The 17678-nt window shown below is 37.2% G+C and overlaps 1 protein-coding gene across 1 annotated transcript in view; it reads right to left on the reverse strand.

The window, feature by feature from the left end:
* Positions 1-17678, reverse strand: part of mei1 (meiotic double-stranded break formation protein 1) — a 120686-nt gene that overhangs the window by 15081 nt on the left and 87927 nt on the right. The window contains exons 24-27 of the mRNA XM_015393411.1: positions 16729-16839; positions 5639-5808; positions 5247-5331; positions 2949-3133 (exon numbers count right to left, since the gene is read on the reverse strand). Of these exons, the coding sequence (XP_015248897.1) occupies positions 2949-3133; positions 5247-5331; positions 5639-5808; positions 16729-16839 (551 nt within the window). The remainder of the gene's footprint in view (positions 1-2948; positions 3134-5246; positions 5332-5638; positions 5809-16728; positions 16840-17678) is intronic.

Consider the following 17678-nt stretch of genomic DNA (forward strand, 5'->3'; position numbering starts at 1 on the left):
TTTCTAAATTACTATACAGTGTGGATGAAGCTTCCTTTCTTGTATTTATGTGTTTTTTGGAATTAGGACTCTTTTAAAAAACAGCAGAAGACATTTAAGTTAAAAATAGTTTTTCCGTATTGCTAAGTTATCTAAATATCAGATTGGAATGCAAAGTGTGCAGACATAATATTTGGAATTCAATCACTGAATTCCATTTTCTTTTTTATATAATGTAACACAGTGCCATTACCGTCATATATATTCAGAATGTATTATGAGGGTCAAGGTTACATGGTATAAGGACGCAACAGGGGAACATTTAATATTTACCAGAGGGATTTGCATGCTATGAATTTGAATTAAAATATCTCAACAATGAATGTATCCAAGCAATCCATTGATCCTCGTGATATAGCAAACATGAATACTGTGAGGATGACTGTGATTGGATATACTGTGCAGCTCTACTGAAAATATTCCAAAAGTGGGCTCAGTGTTTCCAATGCCATAGGAGACATAAAAGTAAAAAGTTATTTGTTTCATTTCAGTTTACCCACTTAATTTGCTTGACTTTTTATGTATTTATTCAAAGTCATCAGCATTTGGTTGCATTAATGTTAAATTACAGGTTTAATAACTTTTAAAGCCTTTGTCTAGCCTGGGTGCCAGTCCGAACTTAGTCCCGCCCACAAGGTTTGAGTTCGGGAAGTTCGGTCTGGCTCTGCTCCATAGTAGCGCGAGTATTAAAGCCCACTGTCAGGCGATCCAATCAAATTGTCAGGGCGGGCTTTATACGATGATGGACAGATGATCAAGAGTAACGTTATCAACCACGTGACCAAAGCGCGCTTGGGTGACAACAATAATGGCTGCCGCTGGAGAGTTTGGGTGAGTAGATTCTGCTATTAGGTCTGTTCTAGAAGATATCGACAGCAAATTAATTTTAAAAGAGGAACAGAGAAACGCGATCAAGTCTCATCTTCTTATTCTAGGCGTGAAACTGCATGCTTTGATTTTTGTGGACAACAACTATGCCTCGCTTAAGATACGTCACGCACTCCGTTGCTCTTATTGGTTGTAGGTCTATCCAATTGAGTGCAGAGGCATTTTTTTTCCTGGTTCGTTCAAAACACGCCCCATAATCACAGCTCTATGGAGCAGTATCAGACTCATATTCTGACTAGAATTGAGTCGGACTACGTCAGGCTAGCCTTTGTCTATTATCTGTTGTTTAAATAATCTCTTTAAATTTCTTGAGTCAAATGTTTCAGCATCTGACCGCAGCGGAGACCTGTTTTGATCAATCACATTTTTAAATATAAATGTTAGCTGTTAGGAATCAGTATCTTGAACCAAAATTGAAATTATAGGATACCTTTAAATTAAGGCTTTTGGTTGGAAATGTTACAGGTTTGTCAATCTGTGATCAAAAGTTGACCTTGATGCTTTGTTGTTGTTTTGAAGGTTTTCCTTTGTCCTAAACAACTTAAAAGCAGATGGATGTGTTACTGTGCTTTTTTGCTCCAATAACAAATGTATTAAAAATGTAAACAGTAAAATAATGATTATTTTCTCGCAAAACATTTTAACACAAGCACAAAGCAAATCAACAACTTTCCCCTCTATCACTGATTCCTGCCTTAACCCCTGCCAACTGAGAGCAGTAATTTGGTCTGCAGTCTACAGATCAGCTGATACAGTTTTTTAAGATCAGTGCCGATACCAATTATTTTGACATAAATCTAACTGATTCCCAGTCTGTCCATTTTTTTGGTGCCAAGTCCTTATGCTAATAATAATTTCTTTTCCTTTATTGACATACTTAAAATGATGCAATAATAAAAAAATGTTACCCATGCTTCAAATTAAACAAAAAAGAAAAAAAATTAAGAAATCAAAGAAAATATTAATAAGAGACTGAAATGGAGGGAGTGGCAATGCATGGACTTCATGTGATCTGGAGGCACAGCTGCTGAATCCGCTAATCAATCAGCGAATGCATGCACGTACTGGCTGATGCCGATACTTGATTTATGACACTCATTGTAGGGTATTATATCATGCATATGTATATGCACTGCTGTGAAGTAGAGTAGGTGTCAGCAACTTACAGGACTGTTTTACCCTCAAAATTTAACAGTTGAGGGAATTATTAACTTTTATCCAAGTTGTCTAATATCAACAAATCTTCTTTATGGAGTTAAGTTTTTTTTTTTTTATCTTCACATATTTTTTTTGAAAGCCCTAAAAAAATTACATTTTGAATAAAAACAAAACAAATATTTTACAGAGAAACTGGCCAAGGTTCACTGAGATAGACACTGTAATCTTCCTCCTGTTACTGCAGTGACGTGTTTGGTTTTATAAAGGGAACAGGTCAGTGTTTCTTATTTATTAATGCCACATTTATCAGCATTGTTTAAATCTTGAAATTTGGTGTGACGCAAACAGCTCAGTTTGTGAATGTGATTCAATTTAATCCATCTGTAATTTACAAAAATGTAAGTAGAGGCCTTAACACATACATATAGCTTTATTAAATGTGTGCTATTTAATAAGTTTAAGCTGAGAGAGAGACTACTTACTCTGTAGAGATTTTCCAATAGTCAAAGCTTAGGTTGATATGGCCATCTAACTGAAAATTGATTTTTTTGTTTATGACCCGTGTTTCATTCTCCTTATTCTTTGCTCAGATTTTTGACAGCTTTTTAGTATGTTAGCTTTTCCACATGGGATGCTTTTGTAAAAATCTCACTAAACTCTAATATTTTTGGTCACAGCTTGGAAATCGACGTCCAAAGTCATTTTAGAGCAAAATTAACAAATTTAACCTTATGTCTTTGCATAAAAATGGTTTGTCAAACACACCTAAACCTGGCCATACTAGAGAATCGTTCTTACAACTAGAGGTTGTATCAAACATTTAGATCAAAACAAAAATATTAGTATGCAGGATGGATAAACACCTGTAGAAGAAGGCCTCTGAGAGCGGTCAGGAGGCACTGGGTCCCTGTCCAACCAAGTGGGTACAGTGCTCCCTCTTCAGCCTCTAAAGGCCTGGGCCCTACTAGTCCAGGATCAGTGCCCAAACACACCACTGCTGACGCCAGGTCAGCATCAAGCAAAGCCTGCAGCATCCTCAGGTAGCTGACTGGAGACAAAGCGGAAGGCAAAACAAGAAAGAATAAAACTATAGTTAAATAAATAATTTCATCAATTAAAAACTGAACCTCATACATTGTTTTAAGGTAAATGAAAATCAATTTCATAGAATTAAACATCTCAAATCTAGAGTGTTAAATAAAACAGTAATTGTTTATAGTAAAGAAATGCTGCTTTAGAGAAAAATACTTCTATTTACTATACAGTAAATGCATTTAAGACTTGGGCTCTTATATCACAAACTATTGAAGTTTGGGAAGGAGTTTTTTTTTATTTTTTTAGAAGTGGCTTAACCTGAAGTTCTGAATTCAGCTGCAGTCCACACCTTTTCAAATCTTCCCTAACTGCTTAAATGGGCTTTGCATCTCTTCGTAAGGCTTTTTTTCTACCTTGCTAGGACTTATTTTCCTTCCAACGTTCCATCTTTATCCACATTTATGAAAAGTTGAATGGGAGGATCAATGTGACTCCAGTAACATTTGGAGTTTTTGGAGTTTGATTCCAGCATCATATACCTTGTGATATTTATTAATGCAGTATTTGTTAATGATCCTCCCTGTGGCTTCTATGACTGACTGGCTGCTTCTAAACTGTCAAATCAGCAGTCTTCTCCATAATGACAAAATATTTCTGTATCCAAAATTATTTCTAGTGATATGTTTGAAAAACTACAATAAATCAAAAACAGAAACGAACCAAATGTTTCACTCTTTGGGTAACAAATCTATTGCAGCACTTTAATGAGATGCTCTTGTAGAAGACTGATGGCTAAAGAAAAGGCAGACAGAAATGAGAGATAGAAACCATAAGTTTGTGAAAGCACAGACAGGAAAGTACATGAAAGATTGCAAGTATCTAGAACCAGAAGAGATTGGGCCATAGTGGAAAGAAGCTAAAGCAAAGGAAGCAATTTTAGGATTGATGTGTAACGGAGAGAAGAGGCAATGTGTTTTAAGTTGTCCAAGTGCTAAATGAGAGAAGAGACCAAAGGCTAAACACATGCAATGGAACGTTGCTCCCTGTCCATTCATTTCCAAAGGAACTTGTGAGACGAAGCGATAATTGCTGCCCTCCTCCAGCCAAGTGAAACTTCAACCATGCACAGGTAGAAGTGCACAAAAAAAAAGCTGAAAAAGGCCCAACTTGATTTTAACGAGAACGAAAACATAATTTTAGTTGTGTTCAACTCTGCTATAGTATAATACTTTTTTCAATTCAATGAAAACCTTCTGACTTTTAATCCTTGATGCATTGTTGGTGGCAATCATGGTAATGACTGCCACCAGTCGCTATTGTTTGACCCCTCATGTGTTGAGCCCACAAGAAAAAAATAAATAAATTGAAAACTGCCTTGAAAAGAGTGGAATCTAAAACTGGCCAACCATCTGAAACATTTAAGTCCTGAACGGCAAGATCTGAGTGTCCTAATGGGAAGGAGCCCTAATTAGTGAGAGCAAAAAAGAAGAAAACCAAGACAGTGATTCAGAAAAGCAAGGCTTTGAAAGCATTAGGGATCTAAAAACTGAGATAGTGAGACAGAGAGGAGGCTGGATGAGCAGGGAGGAAGGGAAAGAGAGAGATCTGCACGCAAAGGGAGGGAGCCAATACATCACAGTGACCCTGACAGGCTACTTATTCAGCTGACAGGCAGAGACACAGCAGCAGCAGGGATGATCTGTCAACGAGCGCTGCAGTGGGATGTGGGACATTTAATATGATGAGTGAGTTTGAAATGCAGACATGGGGTTAGGTGTATCTACTAAAGATGAAGTTTTGACAGGAAGTTTGCAGAACTTTATGTAAACTAAAGATAAGATTAGCCTTCTCTGATTCCCTCAGTGTGTCATGCATGCTATCATCATGAATGCCATATGCAAACCAGGACACACAAGTCGGTGTGTCCTGTTTTGGACAGTGAACAGCAGCACGCATTCACGGACAAACAAGATGGAAAACAAATGATTAAAAGGAAAAAAACAACAGGTTACTCAGAGATGAATCCATTATCCCACTTATCTCCAAATGAACTGATTGTGAGTCTCCTCTCTGTGAAGAAAAGGTCTTAAAACGTTTAGAAGAAAATACAATTCAGCTGTCATTACCCAGCAAGAGGTTGTCTGTGTTTCTTTTCTGGCAAAGCAATCGCTGCACAGCTGTGTCCAGACTCCAAATAATGCTCTTATGAACCTAACAGAACAAATGAAAGGAGAATGAGAGAGAAAAGAAGAAAAACAGAAGGGCAATCAGAGAGCTGGCAGGATTAAGGTTAAAACTGTTGCATTCAAGATTGTTTTACCCCTGCATTGTAAACAACATAAAGCAAAGCAGATTTATACTGTAATCCATATCAAATATAAGTAATTGTCCTGTAATGTGCAGTTAAACCCGACTCTTTACTCAGTTCTGTTGTGTGTTTTGCCCTTGACTGCTCCCTCATTGTGTGAACTTCCATCCTGGAGTTTTGATAAGAGCCAAGCTGAGCTGTGGTTTGTACCTGAGTGGAGTGAATGCGCTGCAAGGTAATGAGGGAGGAGAGGAGTAGATGGCTGCAGCACAGCAGAGCCAAAGGAGGACAGGCAGATGGAGGGGGGGATGAAGCAGAGGAGGAGATGACTGTCTGCAGCTGGTCCATCAGCCCACTGTTGGAGAGCAGCATGGAGACAGCTGGGAAGAAGAAAACCCAATGACCTTAAAACAATCGTGGGATTAGTCAAGATCCTCTGTTTGAGGCCTTTTTTTAACCTCTGGAAAAATACATAGAAAGTTATTCCTTAATTTTTCCCAAATGAGAGCAATAGGGATTTTGTCCACCAGTCTGCATTAATAGCAGAGTGTTTAGTATAATCATTGGTTTCATTTACTGCTTGTCAAGGTCTGTGGTGCCAATTTCACACGTCCAGATAAACTGGGGCTGCAAGCGACACAGCAGTGACAGAAAAATCAAATCTATGAGCATAATCCGAGTTCTGATACATTTGTCATGTGAAATTTATACAGTATACTTTTCCAGGCCTACATTTAGTTCCTATTCATTTTAAGTAAATAAGTTACTGTGGATTTTTTGCAGATAAAGTTAATCTGGGAAGTATTGTCAGTGTTGCATTTTCTCCAAACTTAGCTATGTCAAAGACTTATTTAATCCAAAATGATTTCTTTAATTCTAAAGTCAAGAATCTTTATTCCCATTATGAAACAAAAAAGAAATTTAGGAGATCCAGCTCAGAAGGCATAAGGAGAAAAAAAACAAAAAAAACAGCCAGAAATGAAATACACCTATAGAAAAAAAAGCATCATAAACCAGGTGGATAATAGAATTTGACTTGTGTGCATATGTAGCACTAGCAACGTTAGGAGTCTTCCCTGGTTCCTTTAACATTTTTTCCAGGTTTCTTACATGGCGGATAAAAATGTATGCAAATCCCAACACTTATTTACTGCTGGCAGGTGAGTCCCTAATAAATGCAATAACCCATTTTGGTGGAATAGAGAAGGGAGTGGTGTTAGCAAGAAAAGATAATATATTATCCTTCCAGGAATGACATCAAGGAGGAGAGTGCCCTATGGGCTTTTCTGGTTTTAACAGTGAGAACGTGAAAAACCCCAAAACAAGCCATTCTCAAACTCTGAACTTTGTGACAGGTTTTAATTGAAGTCCAATGCCAACACAAATTTTTGAAGATGAAAATTTTCAGGGGATGACTCCTCTAAAAATATAAACACCAGGAGAAGAAAACTACAAACGTATTAAAATATTAAACACCTTTAAAGAAAAAAAAAGGAAGAGAAACTCAGGAAAATTATAAATGCTTCTAAAAAATCCATAACATCTTTGAAAGAAAAAATCTTATGGGAGATCTTAGCATTCATAAAAATGCAGCTTGAGCTGTAACAGACTATGAAATGGGCTGCTGGTCTATTTAATTACCAGCAGGGGTTTAAATGTGTGGATGTGTTCTTGTGCTCGTTTGAGGGTTTGTGTTTGTACTTCTTTATGTTACTTGCCTGGGACTATTTATGAGCAACCTTCTGAGAACCAACAGGCCTTGTGTAACTCAAAGCTGGTCCTAATGTTGGGGACCCCCATTTTTAATTGTAGAGTCAGTTTATGGGTATAGTGAGAATTAACTTTAGGCTGAGTTTAGGATTAGGAATGCACTGGTAATGGTTAAAGTTAGAGTAAATGTCAGGGTTAGGCATACATGCACTAACTAAAATGAATGAAAGTCAATATAAGGTCTTACTATGGATAAGCAAGGGAAGATATGGATATAGCAGAATTCCGCACAAGGCCAATTCAAAGGCCTTTACATGAAAATAGAAAAATAAAGCAGAATAAAAGCACACAAAGATAAAAACATTATAAAAACAGGTGGTGAACTAAATAGTCAATAATCCCTCAGTTAGGGCACTGTCACACCTTGCCGATTTAGACAATATATGCCCGACGTCCCAGAATCTTTTAAAATGCTGGCATACGCTGAACTTTCTATGTATTTTTATTTTGGGCGTATACATAGAGTATTCATAATGCCCATGAAGTGATGCACAAGCCATTGTCCTGAGGGGAGCAGCAAAGGGCACGGAGGCCCCCGGCCTGCATAAAAAGATTAATTTGATCTCGCTATTAACCTAACTGCTGTTTACCACCCACCAAAAAAATAAAGAATAAATAAAAGGAAAAAAAGAAAGAGGGTTTGCATTCCCAGCAGATTCAGCGTCATGTCTGCTAGGAAGTTTGTTGGTTGTGAACGCAGGGAGGATCCATCACACTCATCTTCTCGCTCACACTATGATGGGGATGCAGTCTGGAGGAGTACTGACAGTTTTCTCCTGTGAATCCCCTTTTATACCAAAATGCTTACCTTACCTAAGGTATGCCAGCGTTTTGGCCATATTTTTAGTATGTCAGGCATATGCTGTCTAAATCGTTAAGTTGTGAAAGGGCCATGACAAAGTCAATTCTAAACAAATGGGTTCTTAACTTTGACTAAGAACTCAGGCTTTCAGCACGTTTACAGTCCTCTGGGAGTTTGTTCCAGATCATTGGAGCATAGGAACTAAATGTTGCTCCTCCATGTTTGGTTCTAGTTCTGAGTGTACAGAGTATGCTGGAACTAGAAGACCTGAATGGTCTGGGACAATACACCTGTTATGTATTAAGGTGCCGATCCATTAAGTGATTTATAGACAGAAGGATTTTAAAGTCTTATCTCTGAGCTACATGGAGCCAATGGAAGGACTTCAGAACTGGGCTGATGTGCCATTATATTCAGATCTTGGCTCTGGCTGTTTTTTTGCCCCAATCTAAGGTTTAGAACAGGTTTTCATCCCGGATGAAAGGATGATGCAGCTGGCACCATGCTTCCCTGTAGGGATGTGTTGGCCTTGAGAAAAAGTGGTGCGTAACTCATCTAAACACAACACCTAGATTCCACTTTACAAGAGCTGAATCTTTGTCCCATAAGTTCAGGTAATTTTGTTTTTCATGGTATCTTTAGGTCTACTACAGGACACTACTGCCATGTATCTATCTTTACTTTCCCAAATTTCTGTCTAGGGACAATCCTGTCTCGGTCTATAGACAATTCTTTTGACTTCATGCCTGGTATTTGCGCTCTGACATGCTCTGTCAACTGTGAGGCCCTTATAGAGACAGGTGTATATAATTGTGGTCTGCAGAAACCTGTTCTGCAAAGAAGCGAGAGGATGGATTGACGGACACACCAGTCTGGTAAATTGGTGGCTGGAAGGAAAGGACAGATAGTTGATGAGACATATACTGAATACAGATTATTGCACATCTTACTAGTTCAATTTCATCACAGTGTCTTTCTTAAATAATATTTTAATAAAGACGTTTACATTTTTTGTCGATACAAACAGTTGCTTGGTGTTTGTTCGGTATTTTCTAAACTTAGTTCTACTTTCAAAGAGGTTGGCTGTACTTTCCATGATTCTTTGTTTCTCTACCATCATTTTTTTTTTGTCTCCCCATTGTCACAAATCAAACCTCCACTATTGGACGATAGACAGATAGATGGATGGATCCAACATTTAGACACAATGTAAAAAATAGTTTACGTAATAATTATTTTGATACTAAGCCACACTCCTCACCTGGGCCTTTTCTTGAATCTAATTCAGCTGGTAAAGGAACCATCAGTTACATTTGTTAACCTTGACAGTGAACCATGTAAAGGCTACAAAAATGCTGCAGCTTACAGATCTGTGATTATCTATTATGTTATGTCATTCCTTTAGCACAGGAATCCCTCTATGTGAAACAAGATTGTTTTCTTGGAGCAAAAAATGTCCAAACTCATAAAGCCAGGTGATTTAACATCTAATTCTACACTGTGCAGAGATTCAGCCTTGGAGCCAAAACAACATTGTTGCGTGGAGTAAATGTCTCCAAGCTTAACCCTTCTGACAAAATCCATCAGAATCAAATAGAGAGGATCTCAGTGTGTCTGCAAAAAATGCTCTGAAGCAACTAATTCTGGATAAAAAAAAAAATCTCTTATCCATTATACTAGCCTGAAAGGAATGGGCTTATATATTTGGGCAACAATACTCAATACTAAAAAGGATTTATTCATATTAAATGGCAAAATCAAACAGAAATCAATAGACTAATTTATAAAATGAAATAAAATTTCTCTTTAACAAATATGAGACAGCATTCACGATTGAATACTGGACAATGAAACAAGGGGATAAAGTCAGATGAAGCGATAAAATCTTGTAGAAGTTTAAGGCTCTGAGGAATTTGTTATGTAATAAGCAAAGCACAGTCAGCTCTGAAAACAATTAACATTCACATTTTGGTCAATTAGCAGAATGTTTAACCACTTATATAAAATGTGCAAAAAGTAACCCAAAACATAATAAATAAAGATCTGAAATTAAATATAAGTATATATAATTGTGACTTTGCCATCTGATGTGAGAGACAGACTTCATCATAACCCTTAGTATATATATATTTCCCACAATAACAAAATAATAAAACTAAAAAGTTCAACATGCTTTAATCTTAAAGAAAAGTCAAAAATTTGCAAAATTAATAAAACATATCAGAAAACTATAAGACTCAAAAATATGCATAAAAATCTGCACACTGTAACAGAAGTTACCGTGAATTGATTGACTTTATTGACCTCACAGTGGAGAAATTTACTCGCTACATCAGCTAAAAAAGTCAAAGAAGAATCTGGCAAAGGAAAAAAAAGGTGCATGGGATATGTACATTATATACAGTATGTCCACAAATAACAGCTTTTTCTTCTTTTGTGAGTTGAATGAGTTGTGAACTATGAACATTATTTATCATTCTGGTTTTTTTTTTTTAGCATACTGATATTAGATGGTTAGTTGGGCTGTAATTTTAATTTCAAAATAATGTTACCAAGCAGAATATAAAAAATAGATGAATGAAATTCTGTAAGTTTCAAGACTAGCTACGTTTACATGTGCAAAATTTCCCAGATCCGATCTAAACCATGGTTTATCGGAAATTCAAAATCTCTGTTTACGTTGACACTGAATAATCTGATTTTGCTTTGTTATATATGTACTAAGGATTCTATCAGATGAAATCATTTAAGCATGCGTGTCTAAGTGCCTAATTTTCCAGAAAAAAAGCCCTGCTGACATTGCACATATGCACAGTGGGGATTGTTTAACTGAAAGATCAAAACAGGTGTGTACATAGACGCCAATCCAGTGGCGATCGACAAAACATGAATTACTTCTGATCTGATCATACCTTTAATCCGAATATTTGTGTCTCTTTAAACTACTGTGGCCAGAACATATTTCCAAAGAGCCCAATTGAGCATTTTGTGAGCAGGAGAATGGTCTGGTGGCTATCTTAATGTCAGCTGGGCAGCAGTGCACAGCAACAGCTATAAGACAGAGGGTGGTTAGTCTAAAATAAAACAGGTTTACTTCAGCTCTCTATCTGGGTCAAATTCATCGAACAGCAGGAACACATTGTTCTGCAGCTTTGAAACCAGAACATGTTCAAATTTTACCTTGATACCGGTAACAGGTCCACGCTTAGTTTCTAAATTCCCCTAAGCACATCAAAAATGATGCCAGAGAAAATACAAGCTGTAATCAAAGCAACAGATGGCCCAGCAGTAAATCAGCATGTGGATAACTTTGTTTTATCCAGGCAGCAGTTACTACCACAGATTTTTTACCTCCCAGAAAAGAATGTGGTTGTATCCTAGAGCACCATAGGTTCAAACACAAGCTGGCCTCGGGCTGGAATACCTAAAGTCACCGCACATAAAGCAGAAGCAAAGAAGGAATACAGATAGGCTGCAGGAGCAGACGCACTTAAATATTACTAAAGGTATAATAAGATTTAGGCTCCCAACTGGATTCCTGCTCTCTCGCTACCAGCAGCACCTTATTAACCACGAGCCAGCTCATTACTGACCTCTGCTGAGTTTTCTCCATGGGGGCATAAGCAGGGAAACCATTTAGCTTGTATAACTAATCACACACTTTAATAAGAGGCAGGCTTTCTGTAGGGAAGTTATATTTATCTATTTGGAATCAAAATTAGTGTGGATTAAAATATTTTTCTATGTAATAAACTTTTTTGTTTGTCTGTGAAAGTCTGAGCTGTTCCAAAAAATGTAAAGAAAAAAATTTGTGATTTAAATGGAAACAGATATTTAGAGATAGGGCATTAATTTTGTATGACTTTTAGAAAAATCACTTAGAAAAATTTTCCGAAATAATCCCCGAAAGTTAGCTTTTTTGACTAATTTTAGGTTTATTTATTTTTACTAAACCATTTTCCCTCAAGGGTTTGGATTTAGAATATTTATCATAAAAAACAACATTGATTTTCTTACTCATAAATAACAAATGAAGTGCATTAAATTATGATTTGTAAATGTTATTCTGCTCCTGGTAGATAAGCCTCATTTGAAGTTATTTATTCCAATTTAAATGAAATATTTTTTCCTCTTCCTGTGAGATGCCTGAACTGAATCTACATGGCACTGCATGAGCGATCCAATTTGTTTTTCCTCTTCAAGGCTAAATCAAGTATTCAACAGGTTACAACACAAGTCTGAGAGAGATAGGCATGTTCTTGGTGCAATATCAAAAACATCCCTGTGGATTAACAGACAAATTGAGCTAAATGAAAAGAAAAAAGAATATCTAAGTCTTGAGGCAGGGACAAATGCCAAACAAGCTTATAACATTTAGTCTCTGCTATTATTGGTGTCTAATGAAGTCATCCAACAAGAGGAACATATTCTTGGCATGAACAGAGTGAAATCATTGACAGGATTGAATCATCATTGACAACGGATGTCTGCATGTTTGCAAATCAGTATCACCTTTAAACAATCCTCTGCAGTATTAATATTGAAAACACTGATCCAAAAACAGCTCAAGCAATAGAATATAAAAAACGATGTATTTGTTTTCAATTATTTCAGAAACTGAAACTAGGGGTTTAAAATGATGTGTCACAGTGTCAAATGTTCCCAGGCTTTATTTCTTGTCATTTTAATTATTATGGCTTCAAGATAATGAAAAATATTGTAACTAAGTTGTAGCATACTACCTGAGAGTTGAGAGGAAGGTAAAAATGCAGCTGCTACAGGGATATGACCACAGCCCAGTGATGACTGTCAAGCCAAATCCGTTAAGATATTGTAATCGTCTTAATTTCTGGACCTTTTTTCAGTTAAGTTTTTACTTTTTGGGTTCTCAAATATGCTTTGTTTTGTTCTGTGTCATCTAGATTTACATCATTTTTTGTATTCTTAGTATTGCTCTCCCTGGTTATCCTACATAATTGGTATTGTTTGTTCCCTGGTCTAGTTCATCCTTAAAGTCGTAAGGAAATCATATTTAAATGTCAAATCATTCTGGCTTAAACATGTATATAAATGTACTCTTTATCAGAATTTAGAACATTTCTACTTAAAAAAAAAAAATCCTGTCTTAAAATCTGTTTTTTTTCTCTTCATTATCTCTTACAATTTTTTTCAGTCTTAGCATCTTGATTCATATGTCTGAACTAATATACGCAACGGTTGAAATAAGAATAATTTCCTTTCCCATTGAGTTCCGTCCCAGTGTTCACGGGGATGGACGTCTGTGTCTTCAGCAGGCGTATAGCTAACAGAACTGGCAGCGTTGCGAGGCAAGGGCTCAAACATGTACGGCTGTAAGCCTTCTACACCAAACCAAGCTTCTGCCACCCAGGCTTCCTCTTCCACAACATCTTCGTCCCCGATTTCCTCATTTAAAAAAAAAAGGAAGACGGAGGAGACTCATCCACGACCTCCGACAATAAACTCCTCCTCTTGCATGTTTCCGCTGTCCATAGCGTTCCTTGACAGTGTCGTTTCTAAGTCACCAATTTAGTGCTACTTGGTCCCAATGGAATTTCCCATTGGGAACCTACTAGCACTAAGTTGCTAACTGGTTAGCAAGATGCTTCCGACAAACCGGCCACAATCAAACTTGCTTGCGTACCTTCCACCACAACAATCCCGCCCTCTTGATAAACGACCAATCACATTCACTTTATTCACTCGTGTAAAGTTGTGCACCACTCGGGAGAATTCGGAAATGCAACGGTTGGAACAGCCGTTTCCTTAGGACTTTAAGCCCCTGTCACACCTTGACGATTTAGACAGCATATGCCTGACCTACGAAAAATCTGACAAAACACTGGCAAACTTTGGATAAGTAACGGGTACGACATAGTGAAGCATGCTGGCACATGTCGACATACGGCAGGTACGTCAAGACATATGCCAGCGTTTGCTCATACGTGGGCAATAAGTTACGAGAAAGTTATTTGATCGTTGAAATACACTAAGTGTAAGTTACTCATAAGTCATATATCAACGTATTTGAAGCGTTCCAGATGACCGGTGAACGTGTTTCTAACTCACAGCTATTGTATAATAGCGTATTGGCAGCGATTTGGTATAAAAGGTTCACAGGAGGAAACTGTCAATACTGTTCCAGACTGCATCCCCATCATAGGGTGAGCGAGAAGATGAGTGTGATGGATCCTCCCTGTGTTGATGCCCATGGCCACGACCAACAAACTTCCTAGAAGACATGATGCTGAATATGCTGTTATGGCAAAACCTCTTTCTTTTCTTTTTTTTCTTTTTTTTAGGTGGGCTGTAAACAGCAGCTAGGTTAATACAGGGATCAAATAAATCGTTTTATGCAGGCCCGGCGCCTCCCTTAATACACTGGCTCGTGACATTTTATCTGCATTATACTGCCATACGTTATGCATAAGTTGAGCTGTCATTGGACATACTGTAAGTTCTGGACTCGTTATGAATACTCTATGCATACGCCCAAAATTAAAAAATACATAGAAAGTTCAACGTAACCCAGTGTCTCTAGCAGATTCTGCGATGTAAGGCATGTGTTGGCTAAACCGTCAAGATGTGACAGGGGCTTTAGGTCATGTTTTCCATAGCCTTGGTTGTTTTCAGTCCCTCCTCTTATCTTGTAGTTTTCCCCTTGGCCATTCTTTATTTTTTAGTCATTAGTTTTATTCCCATTTTAGCCTTATTTATATTCTATCTAGTTACCTACAGATCCGATTGTTTCCCCTGGTTATTCTTTACTGCCCAATAGTGTTCTTTCCTTTCTCCTTAGCTCCTTCTAGTTATTTCTTTTTACACCTGCTCCCTATCAGCTTATTAGTCCTCCCATTGTTTCTTTCTCCCTTATATACACCTCCTGTTCAGTTACTGATTGGCTGTGTCCGAATGTCCGCTCTAATCACTATATAGGGCACCCTATAGCGGTTACACCATTTTAGATGAGTGTCCAAACGTCTAGTGGATGAAAAAGTAGTGGACTCGAAATATCCCACAATGCACTTGTAGTGATCATCAATGGTCGCTAAACAAGCAGATATATCCAGGAGCTCTCCTCGTAAAGCATTATGAGAAACAACAAATATTAAACTTTTTTATTGTATTCGAATTTTGTGGAGCTTAACTTGGGGCAATTGCACATCCTGGAGCAAAATTAGGGAACAGTATATTTAATAGATAACAAATCCTACATTTACAAATATTAACCCTTCACAGCACTTGATTTTAACATGAAAAAATGAAGAAATAGGGGGAAGACTTAAAAAAGTAGGCTAAGTTATTTATTCTAAGAGCTATTTAAACTCAAATGGACAGCTCCAAAACAAAACAAAGCTCTGATCTCAAGAAAAGACTTGTCATTTGGTAGGTCCATTTTCCCCAGTAATTACTTCAAAAATCTGTTTAGACAAAACTGATGCCAAAGTTTCCTGCAAAGTGATGAGAAAAGTGCTCTCTCTGGTCAAGACAGTGTAACAAAGGGCATCTACTGACTGGAATTTACGCCTGGTGTTGTAAACCTCCTTTGGCATCCATCCCTGAATGTGTTAAATGGGGATTAAGACCAGAGAAACATGGAGGTTGATCCAAAGAAGAGGTTTTATTTAACTGGAATTAGCTCTTTGTTAGACAGGCATTGTAAACTAAAGTTTTCATTTTGCAATATCATTGGATTTAATATGTGTTTTATAAAGAACTGCCTGGGCTGTGACAAGTGTTGGTAAATCATTCGAAGACTAAGGATTCAAGAGCTTTAAATACGTTATATACATTGTTTTATACAGGTTTAGAGGTGGTGGGGTGATCCAAAGATTAGCAATTTACAATTTAAAATAAGAACTTGCTTCTTTAATGTAGAAAAGCAAGTTATTTGTTGTTTAAATTTGATTTTTGTATCCATTATATATGCTTGCTATGAACCCATTTATCTGGGGTCATACTGGAAATATCAAAAAAGTTGTCATGTATCGTATCTTTTCCTGATATTTTGCGAGTCGTAGTTTGATCAATATTACTCTAGTGTTCCATAGAAGGATTTCAGATTATAATGGCGACTCCACCACTGTGCAGCACAGAAACATCTTCAGCTGGATCATCTTTTTATTCCAGTATTACCTGAAGCAGTCAGGAATGCCCTGATTGGGGAATATACCCCTCTTCCACCTTGCAATGTTTCATTTTTCTGAGCTCCCACTGAATGGGGTTCGACGTGGGAGGGGATCTGGCCTTTAGAGACATACTTTGTTTGTTAAGCTCCGCTCTCACAGATGCTGTCTGATGGTTTCCGGGCTCCAGACAGCATCAGCAAGGCTCTTGATTTGGGTGGACCTGCCTTCACAGACAGCCTGTTATATCCCCTGGCTCAGTGCAGCTATGTTTTATTTTCCTATCCACCACTTCTCTGTTTTTCTTCTTAACCTTCATGATATGCTTAGAAAATTCTGATGTCGCTGTGTCTAACAATTTGCAGCTCAACAATCCCAAAATGAAAGCCCTTTTCCTCCTGTCATCAGAGGTTAATGACGGTGTGAATCCCAAACCACCCCTACTTCCCATCTCCTTTCTTTATGTTACTTCTAACTTGCTTACAAGCCAGCAGAGTGAAATGTCCTTGTTATTCCTTCCTCTGTGTTGACTTTTTGATCAAGAGTGAAATAAATAAAACAGAGAGAAATAAAAGGTGTCTAACCTCTATCACTGCTGTGTGCTGGGGACAGACTCAGGCAACACTGCAGGAAGTTCAGGGCAGGCAGCAGGCTCTCTGTGTCAGAGGGCTTCAGCATCCCACCTATGCTGCTCACTAACACACAGACACACAAACATTAACAATCAGAGCACTTAAAAGGAAAATAAGGGATCATTTAATTAAACAGCTAAGTTGTGGTTCATCTGCTAAATGGATTTTATAAGCATCATAATTAAACAATAATCAAATGCATGCGCATGCTAAACAAAAGCAGCAAAACGAAGCATGTGTGAAATGTTGCATGTGGGGAAAAGAGCGGACACTGCTGTTCAGTGTCACTTTGACAAGATAGAAACCCCTGAACATGTTCAGGTTTTGTCAGATAACTATAAATCTTTTATGATTTATTAAGATTTCATGTGACAGGCCAAAATAAAGGAACACATTACTCTGATTGTCCATTTAATTGCAGATAAAAATCTAAAATATGATGTGTATTTGTGTTCATATTCAGGTTTTTTTTTTAGATTTACAATCTAAAAAAATAAGCAAACTTTGAAATGTTTTTCTTTTCTTTTTTTATAGGACAAAATGTTTGTTCAGGTAAAAAGTGGTAAAAATACTCCCAGTAATTGTTTCATATAACTTCATGATCTTAATAAGGTTAAAAATAAGATACCGATGGAATTTCAGCTCAAATTTAGAAAATAGATATAATCTAAGTCTCTTCCTGTATCACAAAGCAGTGGAGAAAATAACATTTGGTTTATCATACTTCTTAGTTTATACCTTTAATTGTTTCATTCTGGGTTTTTTGTATTACTATTTCTTATTTTCAGTATATTCCGGTATTTCCTCTCTCTCATGAGATATAGTATTTATTCTTTCTGTTCAATCGAAAAAAGGATTATTTAAATTACAAAACTTGATGCAAACCAACCACTATGCTATCA

The sequence above is a fragment of the Cyprinodon variegatus genome, unplaced genomic scaffold (genome assembly GCF_000732505.1).
Source record: "Cyprinodon variegatus isolate N-32 unplaced genomic scaffold, C_variegatus-1.0 Scaffold640, whole genome shotgun sequence".
NCBI classification, from domain to species: Eukaryota; Metazoa; Chordata; class Actinopteri; order Cyprinodontiformes; family Cyprinodontidae; genus Cyprinodon; species Cyprinodon variegatus.